At 53.6% G+C, this 26,517-nt stretch overlaps 1 protein-coding gene across 3 annotated transcripts in view; it reads left to right on the forward strand.

Annotated features, from left to right (window-relative positions):
- The window catches only part of SHANK3 (SH3 and multiple ankyrin repeat domains 3), a 179,682-nt gene that overhangs the window by 82,552 nt on the left and 70,613 nt on the right, over nucleotides 1-26,517 (forward strand). For all 3 annotated transcript variants that reach the window (XM_064703124.1, XM_064703126.1, XM_064703125.1), the window contains exons 13-15: nucleotides 1,847-2,037; nucleotides 17,773-17,886; nucleotides 23,485-23,560. In XM_064703124.1, coding sequence (XP_064559194.1) covers nucleotides 1,847-2,037; nucleotides 17,773-17,886; nucleotides 23,485-23,560 — 381 coding nt within the window. The remainder of the gene's footprint in view (nucleotides 1-1,846; nucleotides 2,038-17,772; nucleotides 17,887-23,484; nucleotides 23,561-26,517) is intronic.

Raw genomic sequence — 26,517 nt, forward strand, 5'->3', positions numbered from 1 at the left:
TGTACAGGGTGGCACGGGCTGGCACAGGTGACAGCGGCACAAAGCGTCCCTGTGGGTGGCAGTGGTGGCAGATTGGCACGAGTGGCACTGGGGCACAGGGGTGGCACAGGTGACAATGGGGAGCAGGGTGGCACAGCTGGCAGTGGGGCGCAGACTGGCATAGGTGACAGTGGGCACAGGATGGCACGAGTGGCACTGGGGCACAGGATGGCACAAGTGACTGTGAGGCACAGGCTGGCACAGGTGACAGTGGCACAAAGCGTCCCTGTGGGTGGCAGTGGTGGCAGATTGGCACGAGTGGCACTGGGGCACAGGTGGCACAGGGGACACTGGGGCACAGGGGTGGCACAGCTGGCAGTGGGGTGCAGACTGGCACAGGGGACAGTGGGCACAGGATGGCACAGATGGCACAGGGGACAGTGGCACCCAGGGATGGCACCAGTGACAGGGGGCACAGGGGTGGCACCGGTGTCGCCGTGTCCGGGCGGGGCTCTGGTCCCTCAGTGCACTCAGGGATACCCCCGAGCATTCCCGGGATTCCGCAATCCCGCAATTCCAGCATTCCCGAAATCCCTCAATCCCCGCAATTCCCTCAATCCATGCATTTCCCGCATCCCTGAAATCCCTGAAATTCGCGCAATTCCCGCAGTTACCCCGCAATAACTTGGGGAGGGGGCACATATGGAATCGGGGTGGAAAAATATGGAATCGAGGGGGCAAATGTGGAATTGGGGGCACGGAGTAGGGGCACTGCGGGCACCCCTGAACTGGGAATGGGAACTGGGGACCCCCAGGCTGGGAACGGGAACCGGGAACGGGAACCGGGAATGGGAACTGGGGACCCTCCCTCCTTCCCTGCCTCCTGTTCCCATCGTTCCCTCCATCCCTGTCCCTCCATCCCGCTCCCATCCCGCTCCCATCCCGCTCCCTCCTCCCTCCTCCCCGTGTCCTCCCTGCCCCGGAGCCGCTCCCTTCGCTGCTCCCATCCCAATCCCAATCCTAATCCACCCCCGATTCCATTCATGGGATTCCATTCTCATCCCAGCCTTGTTCCCACTCCCGCTCCCATTCCCACTCCCATTCCTACATCCATTCCTATTCCCACACCCATTCCCAATCCCGTTCCCATTCCCGCTCCCGCACCGGTTCCCTCTCCGGGGCAGCGCCGGCAGCGGCCGCCAGGGGGCGACTCCGGGCGGGCCCCGCCGGGACCGGGAGCGGGATCGGGATTGGGAGCGGGATGAGGAACGGGAGCGGGATCGGTCCCGGGAGCGGGATCGGCCCCGGGATGGCTGTGGCACGGTCCCACACCCATTCCCATTCCCACACGGGAGTATGGGTGATGCTCGACGGTCCCGGGAGCGGGGTCTGTATCAGGAGCGGGCTCGGGATCCGGGCTCGGGATGAGGAACGGGAGCGGCACGGGGATCCAGGAGCGGGATCAGGAGCGGGAGCGGGGTCGGGACCGCGCCGGCAGCGGGGGCGGCGGCGGCGGCGGCGGCGGCGGCGGGAGCGGGGGCGGCCGGTCCGGCGGCGTCCCCGCCCGCCGGGGGAGGAGCCGCGGGCTCCGGCCCCACCTGCCCCGGGCCATGGTGCGCCGGAGGGAGCGGAGCGGAGCGCGGGGCGGGCGGCGCCGCTGCGCCATGGAGCCGGCGGTGGCGGGCGGCGGCCGCCCCGCAGCCGGTGCCGCTCCAGCCTCCGCCGCTGCCCGCGCCCGGGCGGCGCCGCCGGGGCCGCGCTGAGCCCCGCGGGGGCCCCCCCCGGCCATGGCGCAGCCCGCGGGGCGCGGCGGGGCGAGCCGCGAGCTGCCGGGCATCAGCACCGTAACCTACGTGTTCGTTTACAGCCCCGCCGGCCCCGCCGGGCCGCCCGCCGGCCCCGGCACCGAGCCCGCGCCCCACGCCGCGCCCGCCCCGCTGCGCGGGCCCAAGCGGAAGCTTTACAGCGCCGTGCCCGGCCGCAAGTTCATCGTGGTGAAGAGCTACGCGCCGCAGGGCGATGGCGAGATCCAGCTCAACCGCGGCGAGGCCGTCAAGGGTGAGCGGGGACACCGGGACGGCGGCGGGGACGCGGGGACAGCGCCGCGGACACCGGGACGGCGGCGGGGAGCGGCCGGGGAGGGCGGGAGGAGCGGCGGGAGCTGCCCCCGGTGCTGGATGCGGCAGTGGCGGGGCCGCGGCTGGGAGGGATGGAGGGATGGGATGGATGGGATGGGAGCGCTCAGGTGTGGGGTGGAGGGATTGGGGTGTCCTGCCCACCTGTGGGGCTGCGGCTTTTGGGGTGTCCTGCCCACCTGTGGGGCTGCGGCGCCTCGGGATCGCTGCGCAGGTGTGGGGCTGCACAACTGTGGGGTCTCTGCAGGCTGCTTGTGGGGTTGCAGATTTGGGTATGTCCAGCCCACCTGTGGGGCTGCAGGGCTGTGGGGTCTCCAGTCGGGTTGTGGGGCTGCAGGGCTGTGGGGTGTCCGGGCTGGTTGTGGGGCTGCAGGGCTGTGGGGTGTCCGGGCTGGTTGTGGGGCTGCAGGGCTGTGGGGTGTCGGGGCTGGTTGTGGGGTGTCCTGCCCACCTGTGGGGCTGCAGGGCTGTGGGGTGTCCGGGCTGGTTGTGGGGTGTCCGGGCTGGTTGTGGGGTGTCCGGGCTGGTTGTGGGGTGTCCTGCCCACCTGTGGGGCTGCAGGGCTGTGGGGTGTCCGGGCTGGTTGTGGGGCTGCAGGGCTGTGGGGTGTCCAGGCTGGTTGTGGGGTGTCCGGGCTGGTTGTGGGGTGTCCTGCCCACCTGTGGGGCTGCAGCGCTTTGGGATCCCCAGCGCAGGTGGGGCTGCAGAGCTGTGGGGTCCGCGGGCTGCCTGTGGGGCTGCCTGTGGGGCCTCGGGATGTTCCAATCTGTTTGTGGGGTCTGCAGCTGGTTGGGTTGCAGCTTTGTGGGGTGTGCAGCCCACCTGTGGGGCTCCGGAACTGTGGGGGGGGGGGTCTCCAACCCACCTGTGGGGCTGGAGCTTTTGGGGTCTGGAGCCCACCCGTGGGGCTGCAGCACTGTGGGGTCTCCGGTCTGGTTGTGGGGCTGCAGCACTGTGGGGTCTCAAGCTCGGTTGTGGGGCTGGAGCTTTGTGGGGTGTCCGGCTCACCTGGCTGGTCTCCAGCCCAGTTATGGGGCTGCAGCTTTTGGGGTCTCCAGCCCAGTTATGGGGTTGCAGCTTTTGGGGTCTCCAGCCCAGTTATGGGGTTGCAGCTTTTGGGGTCTCCAGCCCAGTTATGGGGCTGCAGCTTTTGGGGTCTCCAGCCCAGTTATGGGGTTGCAGCTTTTGGGGTCTCCAGCCCAGTTATGGGGCTGCAGCTTTTGGGGTCTCCAGCCCAGTTATGGGGTTGCAGCTTTTGGGGTCTCCAGCCCAGTTATGGGGTTGCAGCTTTTGGGGTCTCCAGCCTAGTTATGGGGCTGCAGCTTTTGGGGTCTCCAGCCCAGTTATGGGGTTGCAGCTTTTGGGGTCTCCAGCCCAGTTATGGGGCTGCCAGTTTGTGGGATCCCCAGCCCACCTGTGTGTGTGGGGCTGCAGCTTTTGGGGTCCCCAGTTCCGCTGTGGGGCTGCAGCTCTGTGGGGTCCCCCTGTTGGTTTTGGGGCTGCAGCTTTGTGGGACCCCAACCTGTGGCTGTGGGGCTGCAGGGCTGGGGGGTCCCCGGCCTGGTTTTGGGGTTCCCAGCCTGGTTTTGGGGTCCCCGGCCTGGTTTTGGGGTCCCCAGCCTGGTTATGGGGCCACAGCTCTGTGGGGTCTCCAGCCCTATTGTGAGGTTTGGGGTCCCCAATCCTGTTGTGGGGTCCCCCGGTTGGTTTTGGGGCTGCAGCTTTGTGGGGTGTCCTGTCCTGTTTTGCTGTTTCGGGGTCTCCATCCCCGTTTTGGGGTCCCCGATGCTGTTTTGGGGTCCCCTTACCAATTTTGGGGCCGCAGCTCTGTGTGGTCCCCAATCGCGATATTGGGGTTCCCACTCCTGGTTTGAGGGCTGGAATTCTGTGGGGTCTCCATCCCGGGTTTGGGGTCCCCAGTCCCAGTTTTGGGGCCGGAGCTCTGTGGGGTCCCCAGTCCCGATTTTTGGGATCCTTATCCCGGTTTTGGGGTGCCCCTCCTGGTTTTGGGTCCCCAATCCCAGTTTTGGGGTCCCCCTCCTGGTTTTGGGTCCCCAATCCCGATTTTGGGATCCTCATCCCGATATTGGGGTCCCCATTCTGGTTTTGGGTCCCCAATCCCGATTTTTGGGATCCTTATCCCGGTTTTGGGGTGCCCCTCCTGGTTTTGGGTCCCCAATCCCGATTTTTGGGATCCTCATCCCGATATTGGGGTCCCCAATCCCGATTTTGGGATCCTCATCCCAATATTGGGGTCCCCATTCTGGTTTTGGGTCCCCAATCCCGATTTTTGGGATCCTTATCCCGGTTTTGGGGTCCCCATCCTGGTTTTGGGTCCCCAATCCCGATTTTTGGGATCCTTATCCCGGTTTTGGGGTGCCCCTCCTGGTTTTGGGTCCCCAATCCCGATTTTGGGGTCCCCATCCCGCTTTTGGGGCCGCATTCCCGGCCGGCCCCGCTCTGTTCCCGATCCCATTCCCGGCGTTCCCATTCCCGTCCCCCCCGCGCCCATCCCGGCTCCGTTCCCGATCCCATTCCCACATCCCGAGCTCCCAACCCCCTCGCCCATTCCGGCTTTTCCCGGCTCCACTTCCCGAGCTGCAGCGGGCGCCGGGAAATTCTCATGGAAAACGGCAGGGAAAAAAAATTTAATGGATAACGGCAGGGAAAAAATTTCATGGATAACGGCAGGGAAAAAATTTAATGGATAACGGCAGGGAAAAAATTTCATGGATAACGGCAGGGGAATTTTCGTGGATAACCCCAAGGAAATTTTCATGGATAGAACCGGGGGAATTCTCATGGATAATGCCAGGGAAATTTTCCTGGATAACGGCAGCGCTGCCGTGGGGTTGGGCTGGGAATTCTGCTGGAAGCTGGGAATTCCAGCTGCCAGCTTCCCGAGGAAGGGAATTCCCTGCCAGCCGGAGAATTCCAGAGTTTTTTTCCCCCCCACTCCGGAAAGTTTCGGGAGCTTCTCCTCCTCTCCCTCCTCCGCGATTTTTTTTTGTGGATTCCTGGCACGACGCGGGGCCGGAGCCTCTGGAATGACGGGAGAGGGAGACCGGGAATGTTCCCAGCCTGGAATTGCGGCTCCCACATTCCCGCTGCCCTTCCCATGGATTTGTTTTCCCTGCGAGGAGCGGGAGCCGGCCGAGAAAGGGGGGGGATGTGCTGAGGAATTCCTGTGGATTCCTTGGAATTCCAAGGGTTTCACGTGGGATTCCGGCATTCCTGGGATGCGCGTGTGGAATTCCAGGATCCGGGAAGGATTCCTGGGATGTGAAATGCTTTTCCCGATGTTTTTTTCCCCCCCTCCTCCCTTTCCCTGTTTTTTCCTCGTGCTGCCGTGGGGTGTGGGTGGTCCTGGAGTCGCTGCCACAGAATCCTTGGGATTCGCTTCTCCATCCCAAAATTCCTGGCGTGTGATCTCCAGGGAAAAACAACCCGTGGGAAGAGGGAGGAGGAGGAGGAGGAGGACGTGGAGTGACCCCTGGGAGCGGGAATCGCTTCCCAATGGATATTCCCGGAGTTCGGGAGGATGAGAGGTTCACAGTCGATCCCTTCCCTTTGGAATTGCTCCAGGGGAGGCTGATCCGTGGATTTTTGGGAATCTTGGCAGCTCCGGAACGGCGCTGCTTTGTCATGTTCCATGGATTCGGGACAATCCCGGAGCGCGGAGCTCGGGGGGGTGGCCGGGAATGCTGGGAGAGGCTGGAATTGCAGGAATTCCGGCCCGGGGAGCTCTCCAGGGTTCTGGAATGATGCGGGGGAAGGGATGGTGGAGATTCCTGGGAATGGGAATGTTGGGAATGGAGCTGCGAGGATGGGAAAATGTTTGGGAATGAAAGGGATTGCTGGATGAGGATGGGAAGCTGGAATTTCAGGAATTCCGGCCAAGGGGCAGCCTGGGAACCTCCAGGATCCTGGAATGATTTGGGGGATGATGGATCTCATCCCTATCCATGAGATCATTCCCATCCCATTCCAAGGGCAGGGAAATTCCCACCATCCCAGGCTGCTCCAGCCTTTCCTTGGACATTCCAGGGATCAGGGGCAGCCCCAGCTGCTCTGGCAATGCCAGCCCAGGCAGGAATTCCTCATTCCCAAAATCCCACCTCATTCCCAATCTCCCTTTTCCCAGTGGGAATCCATTCCCTGTGTCCCATGCTTCCATTCCTTTCCCAAATTTCAGCTCTCCTGGAGCCCCTTCAGGCCCTGGAATGTGCTGGAAGCTCTCCCTGGATCCTTCCCTTCTCCAGGAGAACATTCCCGGTTTTCCCAGCTTTTCCTCCCATCTCCATCCCTTGAATCCTCCCGGTGCCTCCCCTGGATTTGCTCCAACAGCTCCACGTCCTTCCCGGGATAATTCCCGATCCCATATTCCCAGTTTTCACCACATTTCCCAGGATCAGCTCATTCCCGTGGCTTCTCCAGGGCTCAGAATTCCTGGGAAGTTTTTCCTTCATCCCAAGGTCAGGAATTTCTCCTGGTTTTCCCTCTGGGAAGGTCATTTGGGAAGGGTTGGGAAGAAGCCAGGATGCAGCTGGTTCCCGGTTGGAAAATTATCCGAGCCCTCGGGAATGCCATCTGTCCCAAATCCCGCTTTTTCCCAGGTTATATTCCTTCATTTCAGGTCAGGCCGGGATTTTTCCATTGGGATTTTCGGGATTTCAGGTCACCAGGAAAAGTTTTGTGGAATTTTCGGAGCCGCTCCGCTCTGAACTTCCCCAAATCCAAATTTCCTGACTGGAAATCCAAGGAAAAATTCTCGGCTGGATATAGGGGGAAAAATAAAAATCGGGATTTAGGGATGGTTTGGTGGGATGGCCTCAGGATTTTTGGGATTTTGTTGGAAAAGGAGTCGGAATTGTGGCTGCTCCATCCCTGGAGTTGTCCGAGGCCAGTTTGGAACAAACTGGGAATGTGGGAATTGGAGTGGGATGATCCCAAAGAACCTTCCCACCCAAACTGTTCCGGAATCCCAGGAATTCTTGGCTCCACCTCCTATCCAAGTGGAGGGATCTTGCTCGGGATTCAAAAATTCCCAACTTTTTCTGTGATTTGCTTTTCCTTTGCTTTGCTTTTCCTTCAGCATCGATTTTTGCCAGATCCCTGTTCCCAAATTTCTGTATCCGCAGGGAAGTTGCGCAGAACAATTCCCCAATTTTTTTATTCCCCGCCTCCCTGTTTTTAATGGAATTTCTTCCTTATCTGGAAAAGACCAAGAATTCCCACGGTGCTCCTTGGTCGGGATCCATTGGAGTCATCCCAGAGTTTCTGAAATTCCCAAAAAATGATGTTTTTCCAAACGTGTGGATGGAAATCCATCTGAAAATGATGGAAATATCCAGGATGAAGCTGGGTTATTCCAGAAAATTCCCGTTAAAATGACATTCGTTCCTGGAATCTGGGAGAACATTGGGAATTCTTATCAGTTATCCCTGGAAAAATCCTTGGTGATAAGAGGGGGATATCCCATCAAAACTCGGATTTTTGGGACAGAATTCCCACATTTCCTGCTTTTTCCCCCCCGTATCCCAAGCCTGGGCTGGGATTCGTGGGCTCAGCTCTGGAGCTGGATCCAAATCCATGAAAGTTTTTTTGGGATTGACCAGCACAGGAATTCCCGAGGTTCTACTCTGATTTCCAGGTTAATCCAAATGGATTTTCCTTGGATCTTGGTTTTGGATGGATCTTTTCCTTTGGAAAAAAGGGAGAGCGGAACCTCTGGAATGGGATCAGTTTTCCCACTTGGATGAGTTGGAAAACTCTGCCTTGGCACCAAAATCCTTCCCTTAGTTCATTCCCAAAGCTGGAATTCTGGGAATTCCAGATTTTTAAAAAAGCATTTTTCCTGGAATTCTCAGGAAGAACCTCCATATAAATCCAATTTTCCAGGCCAAGGCTTTTCAGATCCCTGCGATAATTTCATGGATCTTTTTGGGAATCAGATTTTTGGGATCAGGGGCTGGAGCAGGAAATTATCCCGGCTGGAAAAACCATTGGACACAGAAATCTTAAATCGAGTGGGAAAATTCCCAGAATTTTCCAAAAGAAACAAAATTTTTAAGGAAAAAAACTATTTTAAGGAATAGTTTTAAGGATTCATTTTGGTGTTCCTGCATTTCCTGGCAATTTTCCTGGATTTGAATCCCAGAATTTAGTCCTGGAATGTTGCTTTCCTCCATCCTCTGGAAAAATCCCCTTGTGCTTCCCCTTTCCCATGGGAATTCCATTGGGAATCCCTAAATTATGGGATATTCCTAGAAAAACCGAGGTGGCACCTCCAGAATGGAAATCCCATTGGGTTTTTTTGGGAACAATTTCAGGATTTTCCTGGGAATTCCAGATGGATTTGCTCCCTTCTTGGCTCCAGACAATCCTGGGAATTGTTATTCCCACCTGGAATTCCAACCCATAAACAAGGGGCTCCAAGTGACCCCAAATTCCCAGCTGGAATTTGGGAACTGCCTTGGTTTCCTGTGGAAATGAAGAAAGCCGGGAGACATTCCCATCGGGAATATTCCAGCGTGCACTGAGCTGGCGGCCGGCCCCGATTCCCATCCCAAAATTAGAAAATTCCTCATTAATTCCACTCCGCATCCCGGTGACCTCGGAGCTGTCCCAGTTTTCCAGCGTGACCCAAAATCGGCGGGAAAATTCCAGAGGGAATTGAGCTCCCGTAGGATTGGAAATGATGGAATGTTCCGGGCTGGGAAAAGCCGGGAATTCGGGGAGGTGGGAAGAGCGGCCGTGGCGCCGTTGGGTTTTCATGGATCGGCTTCCTCGGGATCTTGGCTGGAATTCCGGCCCCGTTTGGGATCTTGGGTTCCAAGGGGAGGTTCAGGGTTGGATTTGGGGATCGACCAAATTCGGGGTTGGAGGGATTGTCCATGGTCTGCTCTGGAATTCCAAGGAATTTGGATCTTGGGGATACCATGTCTGCCTTGGGATTTGGGATCTCTGGGATTGTCCATGGTCTGCTCTGGAATTCCAAGGAATTCGTGGGATGTCTGGTCTGACTGGAATTCCAAAATTTGCTTTGTTGGGATTGGAGGGATTGTCCATGGTCTGCTCTGGAATTCCAAGGAAATTTGGGATCTCTTTGGGATTGGAGGGATTGTCCATGGTCTGCTCTGGAATTCCAAGGAAATTTGGGATCCTTTTTGGGATTGGATGTCCATGTCTACCTGGTTCCAAGATTTGGGTTTGGATTGGAGGGATTGTCCATGGTCTGACCTGGAATTCCAAGGAAATTTGGGATCTCTTCTGGGATTGGAGGGATTGTCCATGGTCTGACCTGGAATTCCAACCAATCCTTGGATCTTCCGTTGGGATTCCTTTTGTTGGGAGCTGTCTGTGGTCCTGATCTGGAATTTCCCAAAATTTGCTATCTTGTGTTGGGATTTAGGGATTTTCCACGGTCCTGACCTGGAATTCCAACCGAATTTGGGATCTTGGGTTGGGTTTTTTGGGATTGTCCATGTTCTGACCTGGCTGAGGAGTCCACACTTCCCTGGATGACATCCCAGGAGAAAATTCCAGGGATTCAGCTGGAGACCATTCCCATGTTTCATTTCCATGTTTTTCTGTTTGCACCTCTTCACATTTTCCATGGATTTTTTCTCTCTTTTCCGTGTTTTTTTTCTCTCTTTTCCATGTTTATTTTTTCCTGTTTTCCATGGTTTTTTCTCTTTTCCATTCCCATCCATGCTCCAGACCAGCAGCTCCGTGAAGTAGGTAACTATGGAATTTTTCCTTGGAATTTTTCTTTTCTCTTCCCAGCTTTATCCTCTTTCCCACATTTTTTCCTCGCTGTGGCCTCCAAGTGTGGGGAGTTTTCCAGGATTTTTGGAAAATCGGCTTTTCCTGGTTTTCCCTCCACTCCTGCTGTTTATTCCGGATGGGATCAGGGGGGCAGAGGGATTTTCCTCTCCCATCCCGGTTTTCCTGCACTTCCCAAAGTTTCCCTGTCCTTGTGGTGTGTCCTGAAATTCCCAGAAAACCCAAACTGGGAGTCACCTTCTGGGAAAATTCTGGAATGGGAGCTGTGGGTGAGGAACTGGTGGGGTGGGAATTGTGGGTTGGGAATTCTGAAGGAGGAATTCCACGGGAATTCCTGCTGCTCAGGGATTTGGGATGTTGGGACACAATTCCAGAGTGGCTTTGGAATTTCCGATGCCAGGAAAATCCATCTCCTCCTGGTGATCCTGGAAATCTGATCCTGGATCCAGGGATGGGGCGATTGGGACGCATCCGATGGGGCGGAGCTGATCCCAAAAAATTCCATTGAACATCCCAAGGTTTCCGTGTCACTCCTCTGCTGCCATATCCATGGAAAATCCCATGGAAAACGCTCTTTTCCCACTGTTTGCTGCTGGATCCAGGTGGATTCCAATTCCCAGGAAAATCCCACACAACTGGAGTTGGGATGAGCCAGATTTAAACCTGGGATTTGCTGTTCCCATCAGGAAAAGGGAATTTTCCCTCCAATTTGCACGGATTAAGCCCAGGAATGCCGTTGGAATTGGGAATTCCAGGTGCCACAGAATTCCTGAGGGACTGTGGGGTGGAAAAACAAGGAATGGCCTCAGGCTGGGCCAAGGAGGCTCAGTTTGGATATTTGGGAATTTTTCCATGGAAAGGGGGTGAGGCCTTGGCAGGGGCTGCCCAGGGAGGTTTGGAGTCACCATTCCTGGTAGAATTCCAAGGAATTCCTGGATGTTGAGGTGGGAATAAGGTGGGATTTGATAACCCAGGAGGGCCTTTCCAAGGTCAGGAATTCCAGGATTTCGGGGTTTAATCCTGGATTTTTCCAAGGGCTGGGAAGTGCCGTGTCATGCTCTGCTCCGACTGCAGAGGCTGCTCAGAAATCCTGGAATTTCCATGGGAAAATGAGACCTCCAGGAGCAAAACTTCCGCAGGTTTCTAAGGAAAAGGTGATGTCGTCATCCTTTTCCCTGTTTTCCACCAGGATCCGCTTGGAGCTGCCAATTCCAAGTAGGATCCATAATTTTTTTCCTGGCATTCAGATCAATCCACAGAAACCAGAACTATCCCAAATGATCCAATGGGAATCCGGGGTTGGCATTCCCAGAGAAAAGCTTGGAGAAGGAATTTTTCCATCTTCTGGTGCATGATGATGAAAAATAAGGGAAAAAAAAAATCCAGGAATATTCCCTGGGAAATGAGGTGTTTTCCATGAGTTTTGGGGAATGTGGATCCAGGTTTTCTGTGGTTTTAAAAGAAGTGGATCCAGGTTTTCCATGGTTTTTAGGGATGTGGATCCAGGTTTTCCATGAGTTTGAGGGGATGTGGGTCCATGTTTTCCATGGTTTTTAGGGAGGTGGATCCAGATTTTCCAGGATTTTTTGAGGGATGTGGATCAAGATTTTTCCATAGGTTTTTAGGGATGTGGATCCAGGTTTTCCATGAGTTTGAGGGGATCCAGGTTTTCCATGAGTTTGGGGGAATGTGGGTCCATGTTTTCCATGGTTTTTAGGGAGGTGGATCCAGGTTTTCCAGGATTTTTGAGGGATGTGGATCTAGGTTTTCCCATGGTTTTGAGGAATGTGGATCCAGGTTTTCCATTGGTTTTTGGGATGGTTCTGCCCTTTGTGCCCACATTCCAAGTGGGATGGGCCCATCCCAATCCCTGCTGGATTCTCTGGGAATTCTGGCCAGGATCCAGCATTCCCAGGGCCTCCCATGGAGCTCCTCATCCTGCCAGGGGTGGGAATTCCGGGAATTCCTTCCCTAAGGATGCTGAGGACTCTGTCTCCCTGGGATTTTTTTCAGAATGGGGAATTCCCAAATCCTGCTGTTTTCCAGCTGGGAATTCCACCAGGAGGTGATCCCCAAAATATTTCTGAATCCCTACTTACAGGGCTGATCCCAAATTTTTCCTGGAGTTTGGGCGGGAATTAAGAGAATCCCCTCAGGCTGGAATAGGACACAAAACATTTCCCAGGCCGGATTATCCAAGGAATTTCCGCCTCTGGAATGGCACTAATCCCTCAAACACCTCCCGGCTTTTCAGGGGGAAGAGGATTCCTGCGGATTCCAAAGGGATTCCCTGAACTCCCGGGGCTCCTCCTCCTCCTCCTCTTCCCCGGGAAAGGCTGGGAGCAGCCTGGCAGCCGGGCCGGGTTTCCTTGGATCCCTGACTCCTTTCCCATCCATGTTTTCCGTGGGCACGGGTGTGAGACGGCTCCGGCTGCTCCTCGCTCTTCTCCGGAGCTCGGGAACGCTGAGCCAGGAAAGCTCTTGGAGAATCCTGGGAAACATCTGAGGAATAAACACCGGGAGAAGGAGCTGGAGCCAGGGCTGGGAAAAACTGGGAATGTTCTCCTGGAGCAGGAGAAGGATCCAGGGAGAGCTGGGAATGTTCCCTGGAGCAGGGAGGGATCCAGGAGAGCTGGGAATGTTCCCTGGAGCAGGGAGGGATCCAGGAGAGCTGGGAATGTTCCCCTGGAGCAGGGAGGGATCCAGGAGAGCTGGGAATGTTCCCTGGAGCAGGGAGGGATCCAGGAGAGCTGGGAATGTTCCCTGGAGAGGAGGATCCAGGGAAGCTGGAATGTTCCTGGAGCAGGAGCAGAGAGCTGCCAGCACAGGGCAGGGCCTGCAGGGGCTCCAGGAGAGCTGCAGAGGGACTGGGGACAAGGCCTGCAGGGACAGCACCCAGGGAATGGCTCCCACTGCCAGAGGGCAGCCATGGGTGGCATCTTGGCAATGAGCAATTCCTGCCTGGGCTGGCATTGCCAGAGCAGCTGGGGCTGCCCCTGATCCCTGCAGTGCCCAAGGCCAGGCTGGAGCAGCCTGGGATGGTGGGCTTGGAATGGGATGGGCTTGAAGGGCCCTTCCCACCCAAACCATTCTGGCATTTGGGACACTCAGAATCCATCCCCAGGGGTTTTTATGGAAGTTGGGGATGGCAAAGGGAAGGGAGACCCTTCCTGGAGTGCTGAGATTGCCAGTGAAGCCCCCAGAGCCCAAAATCCCTTCCTGGAGAGGAGTCGGGGTGGGGATGGATCCAATGCCAGGCTGGGAGAGCTGGGAATGGAGGGAATTCCCTGGAGAGGGAGCCTGGGCTGGGATTTTGGGAAGGGATTCCCAGAGCAGCTGGGGCTGCCCCTGATCCCTGCAGTGCCCAAGGAAAGCTTGGAGCAGCCTGGGATGGTGGGAATTTTCCCTGCCCTTGGAATTCAATGGGATTTTCACTCCATCCCCACCCAAACCATTCCAGGGTCCCTTTCCCAAGGGCAGTCCCAGGAATTCCGCTGCTTTTCCCACATTTTGGCCCTTTCCCGGCTTGGAGCAGGGATTGGAGGACGTTCTGTGCTCCTGGGGGGATCAGGGAGATGCTGGATTCGGAAGATTCCCAGGAAATTCCCAAGCATGGATATCCCTCAAATCCTACCCAGCAAAGGCCAGAGGGCAGAAAATCCTGGAATGGCCGGAGCTGGAAAGGATCCAAAGGGATCAAAGCCAGGAGGGATTGTGCTGGAATGTTCCTTTTCCTGCTATTCCCTCTTTTCCATAACCCAGGATTTCCCGCTGGGATTGGCTCCTCATTCCCACTTTTCCCTCCTGGACCCCTCAGCCGGATTTCCCTGGATTTGCCAGTCCAGATCCTGCAATTCCAGGATCCTGCTGCTCTCCCAGTGCTGGGAGATTGCAGGAAAAGGGAATTTCTCCCTGTTTTTCCTATGGAATGTGCTCTGTCTTTTTTTTGTTTGTTTGTTTTCCCTCCTTTTGTTCCCTGGGATCCCATCATCATTCCCGGGTTATGGAAAAGAGGGAATAGCAGGAAAAGGAACATTCCAGCACAATCCCTCCTGGCTTTGATCCCTTTGGATCCTTTCCAGCTCCGGCCATTCCAGGATTTTCTGCCCTCTGGCCTTTGCTGGGTAGGATTTGAGGGATATCCATGCTTGGAAATTTCCTGGGAATCTTCCGAATCCAGCATCTCCCTGATCCCCCCAGGATCCTCCCTGTATTCCCAAAATCCTGGAATTGGCTCCCTGAAGAATCTGGGATTTATGGGATTTGGGAACAGTTTTCCCTATCCTGTGGGTGTTCCAGGAACTGGAATTCCCTGGATCCAAGGGGATCTGGATGGGATTAATCCCAGTTTTTGGGAATGGGGCCCTTGTCAATATTCCCAATATTCCTGCCTTTTATATTTAAGGGCCATTCCAGGGCCACATTCCCTTGGGAATTCTGCTCCTGTGGCTCCCACCCCGCTGGAGCTGCCAGGAATTCCTTGGGATAAAGGAAAAGTGCTGGGAATGCCAGACTGGGAATTTGGGAAAGATGAATTGTGCCGGGATTCATCCCAATTTTCCAGGCGGGATCAGCTCTGGGAACGTTTGACTGGGAATTCTGGGGGGGCTGGGGAATCCTGGAATTCCAGCCCATGGAAAACCCCGGTATTCCCACTGTGGGAATCTCTGTGTGTGTGGGATCCAGGTCCTCAGGAATAGGGAAGGAAAATGGGAATGAGGAAGGGAGAGGAAATCCTGGATCACGGGAAGGATCCGAAACCTTTGGATCAGCAAATCCCGTTCCCAAGCTCCTTCCTGTCCCGCAGTCCCAAAATTCTGCTGAGGCCGAAAATTCCTCAGGAACATTTTCCCGGCTCCATCCGTTCCCTCCCTTTCCCGTTCCCTTTGATTGCCGCTATTTTTTTCCAAGAATTGCTTGATTAGAGCCGGAAGGACGGGATAATGATGGGAATCAAAGCCGGATCCGTTCCCAAATCAGCTCCGCAGCTGGAGCCGGCAGGGCGGGAACGGCTCCGGGGATGATTCCCAGTGCTGATTCCCAGATCCATTGGATCCATCCGGAGCCATTCCCGGTGCTGATTCCTGGATCCATTGGATCCATCCGGAGCCATTCCCAGGGCTGATTCCCGGATCCATCTGGAGCAGGAACAGCTCCCAGTGCTGATTCCCAGTGCTGATTCCTGGATCCATTGGATCGACCTGGGACCATTCCTGGTGCTGATTCCCGGATCCATCGGATCCATCTGGGACCATTCCCAGTGTTGATTCCCCAATCCATCCAGAGCCATTCCAGCTCTCAGTGCTGATTCCCAGTTGTGATTCCTGAATCCATTGGATTCATCCGGATCAATTCCCAGTGCTGATTCCCGGATCCATTGGATCCATCCAGATCCATTCCTGGTGCTGATTTCCTGATCCATCCAGGACCTTTCCAATCAGCTCTCAGCGCTGATTCCCAATTCTGATTTCCGGATCCATTGGATCCATCCAGAGCCATTCCCAGGGCTGATTCCCAGATCCATCCTGAGCAGGAACAGCTCCCGGTGCTGATTCCCAGATCCATCAGATCCATTCCTGGTGCTGATTCCTGGATCCATCCAGATCCATTCCCGGTGCTGATTCCTGGATCCATCGGATCCATCCAGAGCCATTCCCAGTGCTGATTCCCAGATCCATTGGATCCATCCAGATCCATTCCTGGTGCTGATTCCCAGATCCATTGGATCCATCCAGAGCCATTCCCAGGGCTGATTCCCAGATCCATCCTGAGCAGGAACAGCTCCCGGTGCTGATTCTCGGATCCATCCGGAGCTGTTCTGGCTTCCGGTGCTGATTCCCAGTGCTGTTTCCCAGATCCATTGGATCCGTGTGGGACCATTCCCGGTGTGGATTCCCCAATCCATCCAGGGACATTCCAGCTCTCAGTGCTGATTCCGGGATCCATTGGATCCATCCAGGGCCATTCCCAGGGCTGGTTCTGGGATCCATCCAGATCCAATTCTGGGGATGATTCCTGGATCCATCCGATCCATCTGGGGGCATTCCCAGTGTTGATTCCCAGATCCATCCAGATCCATTCCCAGTGCTGATTCCCAGATCCATCCAGGGCCATTCCAGCTCCTGCTGCTGACTCCTGGATCCATCCGGATCCATTCCTGGGAGTGATTCCTGGATCCATCAGATCCATCCGGAGCCATTCCAGTGGCTGATTCCCAAATCCATACGGATCCATCCAGATCCGTTCCCGGTGCTGATTCCCAGATCCATTGGATCCATTTCCAAGTCCCGTTCCATACACGGAACGCGGATTCCCTGCGGAAATCCCTGCTGGAATTCCAGGCTGGTCCAGGCCCTGTGGGATGGGGATGGGGATGTTGGAAGAGAGGAGCAGAAATTGGGAATGGCTGCGGGAGGGAAGGGGAATCCAGGGAATGAAGGATGGGAAAAGAGGGAAGGGTCTGGAGGGGAGATTGCGGTTGGATTTTGGGAATATTTTTCCATGGAAAAGGGGGTCAGGGCTTGGAAGGGGCTGCCCAGGGATGTTTGGCGTGAAGCCCCAAATCCCAAAATTCCTTCCTGGGAGGCCAGAATTCCCAAGGGCTCCAAAGCAGGAATTTTGCAGGGGCAGCTGTTGGGAGCAGAGCAGTGGGAATTGAGCAAAATCCAGGATTTGGGATCATTCCAAGGCTTGACAGCACCGGAACCTTTGGAGAGCTGGAGAATTTGCATCCCAAAAAAAAACCCCTGGAGGAGCCTGAAAGGATTTTGCTGTTTGGCTTTTCCTTGGATTTGTTTTTCCTTGGATGCCTCCAGGCAGAATTTAATTCCTGGATCCTTCTGGGAATTCTTTGGGATGGATGGAGCAGGGCTGGATTTCCGGATGCCTGAAGAAATGTAGGATTAGCTCTGATGGATCCGCAGGAATTTGAGCTGGGATAAAGCTGGGAAGTGTCGGGAGAAATGCAGGAATGGGACAGCAAATCCCACAGGAATTCCTGGGGTTTTTCCCTTTACAGAATCCTGGGATGGTTTGGTGGGAAGAGACCTTAAATCCCGGGAAAAGAGGGAGCAGCCTCAGCCTGGGCCAGGGAAGGGCCAGGTTGGATTTTTGGGAATTTTTTCCATGGAAAAGGGGTCAGGCCTTGGCAGGGGCTGCCCAGGGAGGTTTGGAGTTGCCATCCCTGGAGGTGTCCAAGGAATTCCTGGAATTCCACTCAGGGCTGGGATCGGGCCCAGTTTGGACTCAGGGATCCAATCCAGGCGGGCTTTTCCAGCCTCTGGAATTCTGGGATCTGGACATTCCAAAGAGAATTCACACCTGGGGAACACCAGGAAGGTGCTGCTGGGATTTGGGGATCCGGAGCGGCACAATTTGGGAATTTGGACATTCCGAGTGGGAAAATTCAGGAATTCAGGCCCCCAGACTGGGAAAATTTGGATTTCAGTCATTTAGAGTGGGACAATTTGGGAATTTGAGCGTCCAGAGTGTGTGAAATCAGGAATTGGGTATCCAGAGTGGGAAAATTTGGGATTTGGTCATGCGGGGGACAGTTTGGGAATTTGGGGATCCAGAGTGGGAAAAGTTGGGAATGGGGCATCCAGAGTGAGAAAAATCAGGAGTTTGGAAATGTGTGCATCCAGGTGGGAAAATCTGGGAATACAGAGTGGGAAAACCATGGGAATTTTGGCATCCAGAGTGAGAAAACCCAGCAATTCCAAAGATTTTCCAAAGGAACTAAACCAACGGAAAACTCCACATTCCTCAGCCTCCCTCCGGCTTTGCCTCCCGGATTCCCACGGTGCGTCCTCCTTCCCAAGCCCCGTTTTCCCGGGATTCCGCCCTGACTCCCAATCCCTGTTTTCCGCAGTGCTGAGCATCGGCGAGGGCGGATTCTGGGAAGGCTCCGTGAAGGGCAGGAGCGGATGGTTCCCGGCGGAATGCGTGGAGGAGGTGCAGATGCGCCAGTACGACTCCAGGCAAGGTCGGTATCCCGGAATTCCGGGCGGAATTCCCGGCGGAATCCCCCACGGAATCACCGGAACGCTCCTTCGGTGGGGTGGGGATTGTGGGAATTGTATCCCAAGGGATCTGTTCTGGTCATGGATTCCTCATCAGGGAATGGGGAATGATGGAGGGGTGGGAGCAGAGGGAAAACTGGGAAAATTGGGATTGGTCAGTTGGAGAAGGTTGATATCCTGGAATTCCGGATGCAGTTCCAAATGGAATTACCGGAGTGTTCCTTTGGTGGGTGGGGGGTGTGGAGGGAATTGGGGAATTGTGGGATTTTTATCCCAAGGGATTCATTCCAATCATGGATTCACCATCAGGGAATGAAGAGTTTGGGATGATGGAGGGTGGGAGCAGAGGGAAAACTGGGAAAATTGGGATTGGTCAGTTGGAGAAGGTTGATGATATCCTGGAATTCCGGATGCAGTTCCAAATGGAATTACCGGAGTGTTCCTTTGGTGGGGGGGGAGTGGAGGGAATTGGGGAATTGTGGGATTTTTATCCCAAGGGATTCATTCCAATCATGGATTCACCATCAGGGAATGAAGAGTTTGGGATGATGGAGGGGTGGGAGCAGAGGGAAAACTGGGAAAATTGGGATTGGTCAGTTGGAGAAGGGCAGTATCCTGGAACTCCGGCTGGAATTCCCAGTGGAATCCCTGGAGCGCTCATTCAGTGGGGTGGGGATTGAGGGAACTTTGGGAATTGTATCCCAAGGGGTCAATTCCAATCATGGATCCATCATCGGGAAATGGAGAGTTTGGGATGATGGAAGGGTGGGAGCAGAGGGAAAACTGGGAAAACTGGGATTGGTCAGCCTGGAAAAGAGGAAAAATCCAGGATGATCCAACTGTGGCAGCCAAGGCCTGAAGGAGACATGGGAAAGACGAAAAGTGGGAATGTTTGAAATATTGGGAATATTCCCAAGGGATAGAGGGCCAGGAGACTGGGAATGGTTCCAGCTCCAGGGAATTGTGGGAGTTGTATCCCAAGGGATGAGTTCCAGTCGTGGATTCATCATCAGGATCTTCTGCAGGGAATGGAGAGTTTGGGATCAGTTGGGATGGGAGCAGAGGAAAAGCTGGGAAAATTGGGATTGGTCAGTTGGAGAAGATCAATATCCCAGAATTCCATCTGGAATTCCCGACAGAATCACCGGAGTGCCCCTTCATTCATCCCACAATTCCCTCATCCCCCCACTGGGGTGGGGATTGAGGGAATTGTGGGAATTGCATCCCAAGGGGTCAATTCCAGTCATGGATCCGTCATCGGGATCTTCTGTGGGAATGGAGGATTTGGGATGATGGAGGGGTGGGAGCAGAGGAAAAACTGGGAAAACTGGGATTGTCCCAACTGGAAAAGAGGAAGATCCAGGATGATCCACAGAAGTGGCTGGAACTGCCCCGGCTCTGATGGGAATTCTGGAATTCCAAAGGAATTCCTGTTCCGCTGAGGAGGAGTTTTCCATGCCTGGAAAAAAGGAGGATTCAGGGGGGGTTTTATCCCTTTTCCCAACTTCCTGCCAGGATCTGAGGTGGGATTGGGATCTGCTCCCAGGGAAAAAGGGATAGGAAAAGAGGGAATGGCCTCAGGCTGGGCCAGGGGAGGTTGGGATTGGATTTTTGGGAATTTCCCCATGGAAAGGGGGTCAGGCCTTGGCTGGGGCTGCCCAGAGAACTTTGGAATCCCCATCCCTGGAGGTGTCCAGTGAATTCCTGGAATTCCACTCTGGCCTGGGATCGGGCCCAGTTCTGACTCAGTGCCCTTGGAATTCTTTCCCAACCTCTGGAATTCTGGGATTCCACAATTCCCTGCCTGGGTCCAAAATAAACGAAGGAAAAATCCCGTTCCCCAAGAATTCAAGGGTCAGGAATCTTCCCTTTCAATGGAATTCATCAAATTCCAAACTCTCCATGGAACCAGAATTCCAGACAGAAGGAAAAGGGATCTTCCCACATTTCAGAGGGAATTATTTTCCCTCCTTGTTTGCAACCCAGGACTGATTCCCAGGGAAAAAAGAGGATGAGGCATTCCTGGTTGGTTTTCCAGCTTTTTCCCAGCATTCCCTGTTCCCAGATTCCTGCTGGAAAAGCATCCCATAGAATTCCATCCCATCCATATCCCATGGATCCCATCCTGTCCCTTCTCCAATAAATGAGTCCTTCCCAATGATTTTCCAGCTGTCCATTATCCCAGAAAAAGCAGGATGGTCCTTTTCCACGGATTTAATCAGGATGCTGAAATCCGGGCTTTTCCCAAATTTCTGCACCTTCCCTTGGCAGATCCAAGCACATCCCAGATTTATCCCAGACCTGAATTGCCAAGGATTTTGGTCATGGATTCGAGGAATGTTTAGGTTGGGAAGGGCTTTAAAGCCCATCCTGATCCCATTCCCTGTGGAAATCTTCCACTATCCCAGATTCCATCCCATCCTATGGATCCCAAGCCATCCCATCCCATGGATCCCATCCCATCCCATGGATCCCATAAATCCCATGCGTCCCATGGATCTCATCCCATGGATCCCCTGGATCCCATCCCATAGATCTCATGGATCTCATCCCATGGATCCCATAAATCCCATCCCATGGCTCCCATGGATCCCATCCCATGGATCCCATCCCATCCCATGGATCTCATCCCATTCCCTAGATCCCATTCCCTGGATCCCATCCCATGGATCCTGTCCCATGGCTCCCATGGATCCCATCCCATCAATCCTGTCCCATGGCTCCCATGGATCCCATCCTATGGATCCCATCCCATCCCCTAGATCCCATCCCATAGATCTCATGGATCCCATCCCATGGATCCCATCCCATGGATCCCATCCCATCCCATGGATCCCATAAATCCCATGGATCCCATAAATCCCATGGATCCCATGGATCTCATCCCATGGATCCCCTGGATCCCATCCCATGGATCCCAATAAATCCCATCCCATGGCTCCCATGGATCCCATCCCATGGATGCCATCCCATCCCATAGATCTCATGGATCTCATCCCATGGATCCCATAAATCCCATCCCATCCCATGGATCCCATCCCATCCCCTGGATCCCATCCCATAGATCTCATGGATCTCATCCCGTGGATCCCATAAATCCCATCCCATCCCATGGATCCCATCCCATTCCCTAGATCCCATTCCCTGGATCCCATCCCATGGATCCTGTCCCATGGATCCCATGGATCCCATCCCCTAGATCCCATCCCATAGATCTCATGGATCCCATCCCATGGATCCCATCCCATCCCATGGATCTCATCCCATGGCCTGGATCCCATCCTGTCCCATGGATCCCATAGATCCCATCCTATGGGTCCCATTCCATCCTATCCCATGGATCTCATCCCACGGATCCCATCTCATTCCCTGGATCCCATCCCGGTCTCCTCGGGCTCATTCCCGGTGATTTCAGCCGCTCCGTGTCCCTGCGGATCCCGGCTGCTCCCGGCTCCATCCATCAGCTCCGGAGGCTCCGTGACGGCTCCATTAAAAGCGCTGCTATTTTTGGGAGCCGGGAAGGGAACGGAGCCGCTGGGCCGTGGACAGCCCATAAATCCCGGCTTTTCCTCGGGAATGGGATCCAGGAGGGGCTGGGGATCAGGGACAATGTCCGGAGGGGTGAGGAGGAGAGGGGATGAGGGGGATTGGGAATTCCAAAGGGCTGGGATGGCAGGAGAAGGGGGCAGGAGGAGGGAATTCCTGAATTCCCGGTGGAATGGGAAGTGCTGGGAAATACCAGGGCTGGATGGGCCAGCTCGTGGAGCTGTCGGGATCTGCTGGGAATTTGGGATCTGCTGGGACTTCAGGATCTGCTGGGAATTTCTTTCTTCCCTCCCTCCTTCTCTCCCTTTTCCCTCCCCTTTCCCAGATTTCCCTGATTTTCCTTTCCTTTCCTTTCCTTTCCTTTCCTTTCCTTTCCTTTCCTTTCCTTTCCTTTCCTTTCCTTTCCTTTCCTTTCCTTTCCTTTCCTTTCCTTTCCTTTCCTTTCCTTTCCTTTCCTTTCCTTTCCTTTCCTTTTCCTTTCCTTTCCTTTCCTTTCCTTTCCTTTCCTTGAACTTTCCTTTCCTTTCCTTTCCTTTCCTTGAAATTTCCTTTCCTTGAAATTTCCTTTCCTTGAAATTTCCTTTCCTTGAAATTTCCTTTCCTTGAAATTTCCTTTCCTTTCCTTTCCTTGAAATTTCCTTTCCTTTCCTTTCCTTGAAATTTCCTTTCCTTTCCTTGAAATTTCCTTTCCTTTCCTTGAAATTTCCTTTCCTTTCCTTTCCTTTCCTTTCCTTTCCTTTCCTTTCCTTTCCTTTCCTTTCCTTTCCTTTCCTTTCCTTTCCTTTCCTTTCCTTTCCTTTCCTTTCCTTTCCTTTCCTTTCCTTTCCTTGAAATTTCCTTGAAATTTCCTTGAAATTTCCTTGAAATTTCCTTTCCTTGAAATTTCCTTTCCTTTCCTTTCCTTGAAATTTCCTTTCCTTGAAATTTCCTTTCCTTTCCTTTCCTTGAAATTTCCTTTCCTTTCCTTTCCTTTCCTTTCCTTGAAATTTCCTTTCCTTTCCTTTCCTTGAAATTTCCTTTCCTTTCCTTTCCTTGAAATTTCCTTTCCTTGAAATTTCTTTTCCTTTTCCCATCCCTTATTCCCATCGGGAATCATTCCTGGATCGGCTCCACAGCTGCTCCCTGCTGCCGTCTCCTGGTGCCGAGCGGGATCTTCCCGAGTTTTTCCTTTTCCTTGGAATTTCCCTCTGGAATCAGAAACTCCTCAGACCCGTGAGGATTTTCCCATCCTGATCCAAGCAGAGAATTCCCTGGTTTTATTCCATGTGCTGTCATTACCTGGGAGCTTCCCAGGCTGCTTCTTTTCCTTGGAATTTCCCCCTGGAATCAGGAGCCCCCTGGAGCAGTGAGGATTTCCCCAGGCTAATCCTGGGAAAGGGCTGGAAAACTCCAGAGGGATCATTCCCATTTCTTCCCGTCCATTCTGAGGTGGGAAAAGCACGGAAGCAGGGTGGGAATGTGGCTGCTCCCATGGGATTGTCTCCCTCATTCCCAGTTTTCCTCAGAATTCCGGCATTCCCAGAGATCCAGAGACCTGTGGGAGAGCAGGAGGGTCCCCGGAACATTCCCAGCTTTTCCATGGGAGCCGCTCCCTCAGCAGCGGTGCCGGGATCTCCCTCATTCCCAGTTTTCCTCAGAATTCCGACATTCCCGGGGATCTGGTGACCTCCAGGACAGCACGGAATTCCCAGGAGCATTCCCAGCTCTTCCCATCCATTCCAACACTGGAAAAGGAAGGAAGAGGGGCAGGAATGTGGGATTTGGGTTTTCCATAGGGTTGAGTCTCCTCTGTCATTCCAGCCGGGAATTTTGCTGGAATTTCCTCCTGGATGATTTCCAGGAGCGGCTCCACCATTCCCAGAAATTCCTCGGCCACACACGTGGGCCTGTCACCCCCATGGATTCTCCTCATCCATGGAGCAATTCCCGCCTGGAATGGAATTCCCGGGCTTTGTGGATCCCTTGGGAAGGCGGGAAAAGCCGGGAATAATTTGGGATGTGGATTTTTCCCACAGAAACCAGGGAAGACCGGACCAAGCGGCTTTTCCGGCACTACACCGTCGGGTCCTACGACAACTTCACCTCCCACAGGTAAGGAGCCAATCCCGGGAATCCCGGGAATCCCGGGAATCCTGGGAATCCTGGGAATTCCCGTTTCCATGGAAAAACCCGCCCTTTTCCTCAGGGAGGTTCGGAATTCCATGGGAAGGGGATTTTTTCCGTGAGTTTTGGGTGGTGGGAGGAATTCCAGGTGGGGGAAGTTCCTGGGCGGGATCCAAGGTTTTGGGGAATCCTGGGAATGTGGCTGCATTCCTGGCTCGTATTCCAATGGATAATCCAACATTCTGGAGAAGTTTGGGAATGTTTCCCATTTCTGGCTCATGTCTCAGGGAAGGATCCAAGGTTCTGGAGAAGTTTGGGAATGTGCTCCCATTCCAGGCTCGTGTTCCGATGGAGAATCCAAAGTTCTGGAGAATTCTGGGAATGTTTCCCATTCCTGCCTCCTGTCCCAGTGGAGGATCCAACATTCCAGAGAAGTTTGGGAATGTTTCCCATTCCCAGCTCATTTCCCAATGGATGATCCAAGGTTCTGGAGAAGTTTGGGAATGTGCTCCCATTCCTGCCTCATTTCCCAGGGGAAAATCCAACATCCTGGAAAAGTCTGGGAATGTTGTGCCATTCCAGGCTCCCGTCCCATTGGAGAATCCAAAGTCTGGGAATGTTTCCCATTCCTGGCTCATGTCCTACTGGAGAATCCAAAGTTCCAGAAGAGTTTGGGAATGTTTCACATTCCAGGGAGAAATTTCCAATCCTGGAAAATTCTAGGAATGTTTCCCATTCCTGGCTCATCCCAGTGGATGATCCAAAGTTCTGGAGAAGTTTGGGAATGTGAAACATTCCCAGCTCGTGTCCCAGAGGAGAATCCAAGAATCCAGAAATGTTTGGGAATGTGCTCCCATTCCTAGCTCATGTCCCATTGGAGAATCCAAAGTTTGGGAATGTGCTCCCATTCCTAGCTCATTTCCCAGAGGAAAATCCAACATCCTGGAAAAGTCTGGGAATGTTTCCCATTCCTGGCTCATGTCCTACTGGAGAATCCAAAGTTCCAGAAAAATTTGGGAATGTTTCGCATTCCCAGCTCACATTCCAGGGGAGGATCCAATATCCTGGAAAATTCTGGGAATGTTTCCCATTCCTGGCTCATCCCAGTGGATGATCCAAAGTTCCGGAGAAGTTTGGGAATGTGAAACATTCCCAGCTCGTGTCCCATGGGAGGATCCAAGAATCCAGAAATGTTTGGGAATGTGCTCCCATTCCCAGCTCATTTCCCAGAGGAAAATCCAACATCCTGGAAATATCTGGGAATGTTTCCCATTCCTGGCTCATGTCCTACTGGAGATTCCAAAGTTCTGGAAAAATTTGGGAATGTTTCACATTCCCAGCTCACATTCCAGGGGAGGATCCAATATCCTGGAAAATTCTGGGAATGTTTCCCATTCCTGGCTCATCCCAGTGGATGATCCAAAGTTCCGGAGAAGTTTGGGAATGTGAAACATTCCCAGCTCGTGTCCCGTGGGAGGATCCAAGAATCCAGAAATGTTTGGGAATGTGCTCCCATTCCTGGCTCCTGTCCCATTGGAGAATCCAATGTTTGGGAATGTGCTCCCATTCCCAGCTCATTCCCCAGAGGAGAATCCAACATCCTGGAAAAGTCTGGGAATGTTTCCCATTCCTGACTTATTTCTCAGTGACAGATCCAAAGTTCTGGAGAAGCCTGGGAATGTTTCCCATTCTTGTCTCCAATCCCAGTGGAGAATCCAAGGTTCTGGAAAAGTTTGGGAACGTGAGCGCATTCCCAGCAGGGGGACGTTCCTGGACTCCGGCTTTTCCTGTGGATTTGGGATCGGGAATGGGAAGGGTTGGATTCAGGGATATCCCAGAGCTCTGGAATTCCCAGAGGGATGAGCAGCCGCTTCCTCTGGAATGGGGAAGTTTTCCCTTTTTCCAGGGAAGTTTCTGAATTCCCAAACCCATCAGAGCCAGAGGAGGGGTCTCTCCTTGGAAGCCATGGAATTGTGCGGATCTATGGAATTCTGGGAATCTTGGAGCTCATCCACAACATTTTCCTGCTTTTTTTGAGCTTCTTATTACAAATTTTGCTTCCAGAAGCATTCCCGACTCTGAGGGATTTGTGGAATTTGGGTGGATCCTTAAAATTCCTGGGATTTGCTGCTCTGGCGACATTCCTGTGGGAAAAATCGGGAAAGAGGGAAAACCAAGGGAAAAATGAAGGGAGACTCCTAAAAATCCCAGCTGGGATCACGGGAAGAGTGGGGAAAACGTGAGAATTCATGGATGAGGTGAAATTCCATTGGTTCAGAGGAAAAAACCAGGATTGAATCCATGGGAATCCCAGGAAAAGAGATTTCCTTTGGGAATCACATCCTGGGGAAACAGCAGGAGGAGCTCTTGGCCAGGAGTTGGAATTCCTGGGAATTTTCACTGGGAAAAGATTCCTGGGAATTCCAATGGAGGAGTGAGGCAGGAAGGGGAATTCAAGGAGCCGGATCCAGTATGGAAAAGAAAACTTGAAAAAAACCCAAAATTCCACAAATTCCTTGGAGCCGGGAATGCTCAGAGGAGCAAAATTTGGGATAAGGAGCTCAAAAAAGCAGGAAAATGTTGTGGATGAGCTCCAAGATTCCCAGAATTCCATGGATCCATGCCATTCCTTGGCCCAAGGCAAATTTGAGAGGAATTTAAGGAGCTGGATCCAGAAAAAAACTTGGGAAGAGCCCAGAGTGGGATTGGATCCACAGGGAGGGCTTGGGTTGGTCCCGCTCCAGGAAATCCTTTGGGAATTGTTTGAATTCCAGGAAGAAGCTCCCAAAGAAAATTTGGGGAGTTTGGGGAATTACTGGGAAAGGGAAAATCCCAAAATTCTGGATTACGGATTCTGTGGGACCATGGAATGGTTGGGAACGATGGAATCATGGGATGATGGAATGCTTTGGAATCATGGGACATCCCCAGGAATTTCGGGATAA

Source organism: Zonotrichia leucophrys, chromosome 1A, assembly GCF_028769735.1.
Source record: "Zonotrichia leucophrys gambelii isolate GWCS_2022_RI chromosome 1A, RI_Zleu_2.0, whole genome shotgun sequence".
In the NCBI taxonomy this organism is placed as follows: domain Eukaryota; kingdom Metazoa; phylum Chordata; class Aves; order Passeriformes; family Passerellidae; genus Zonotrichia; species Zonotrichia leucophrys.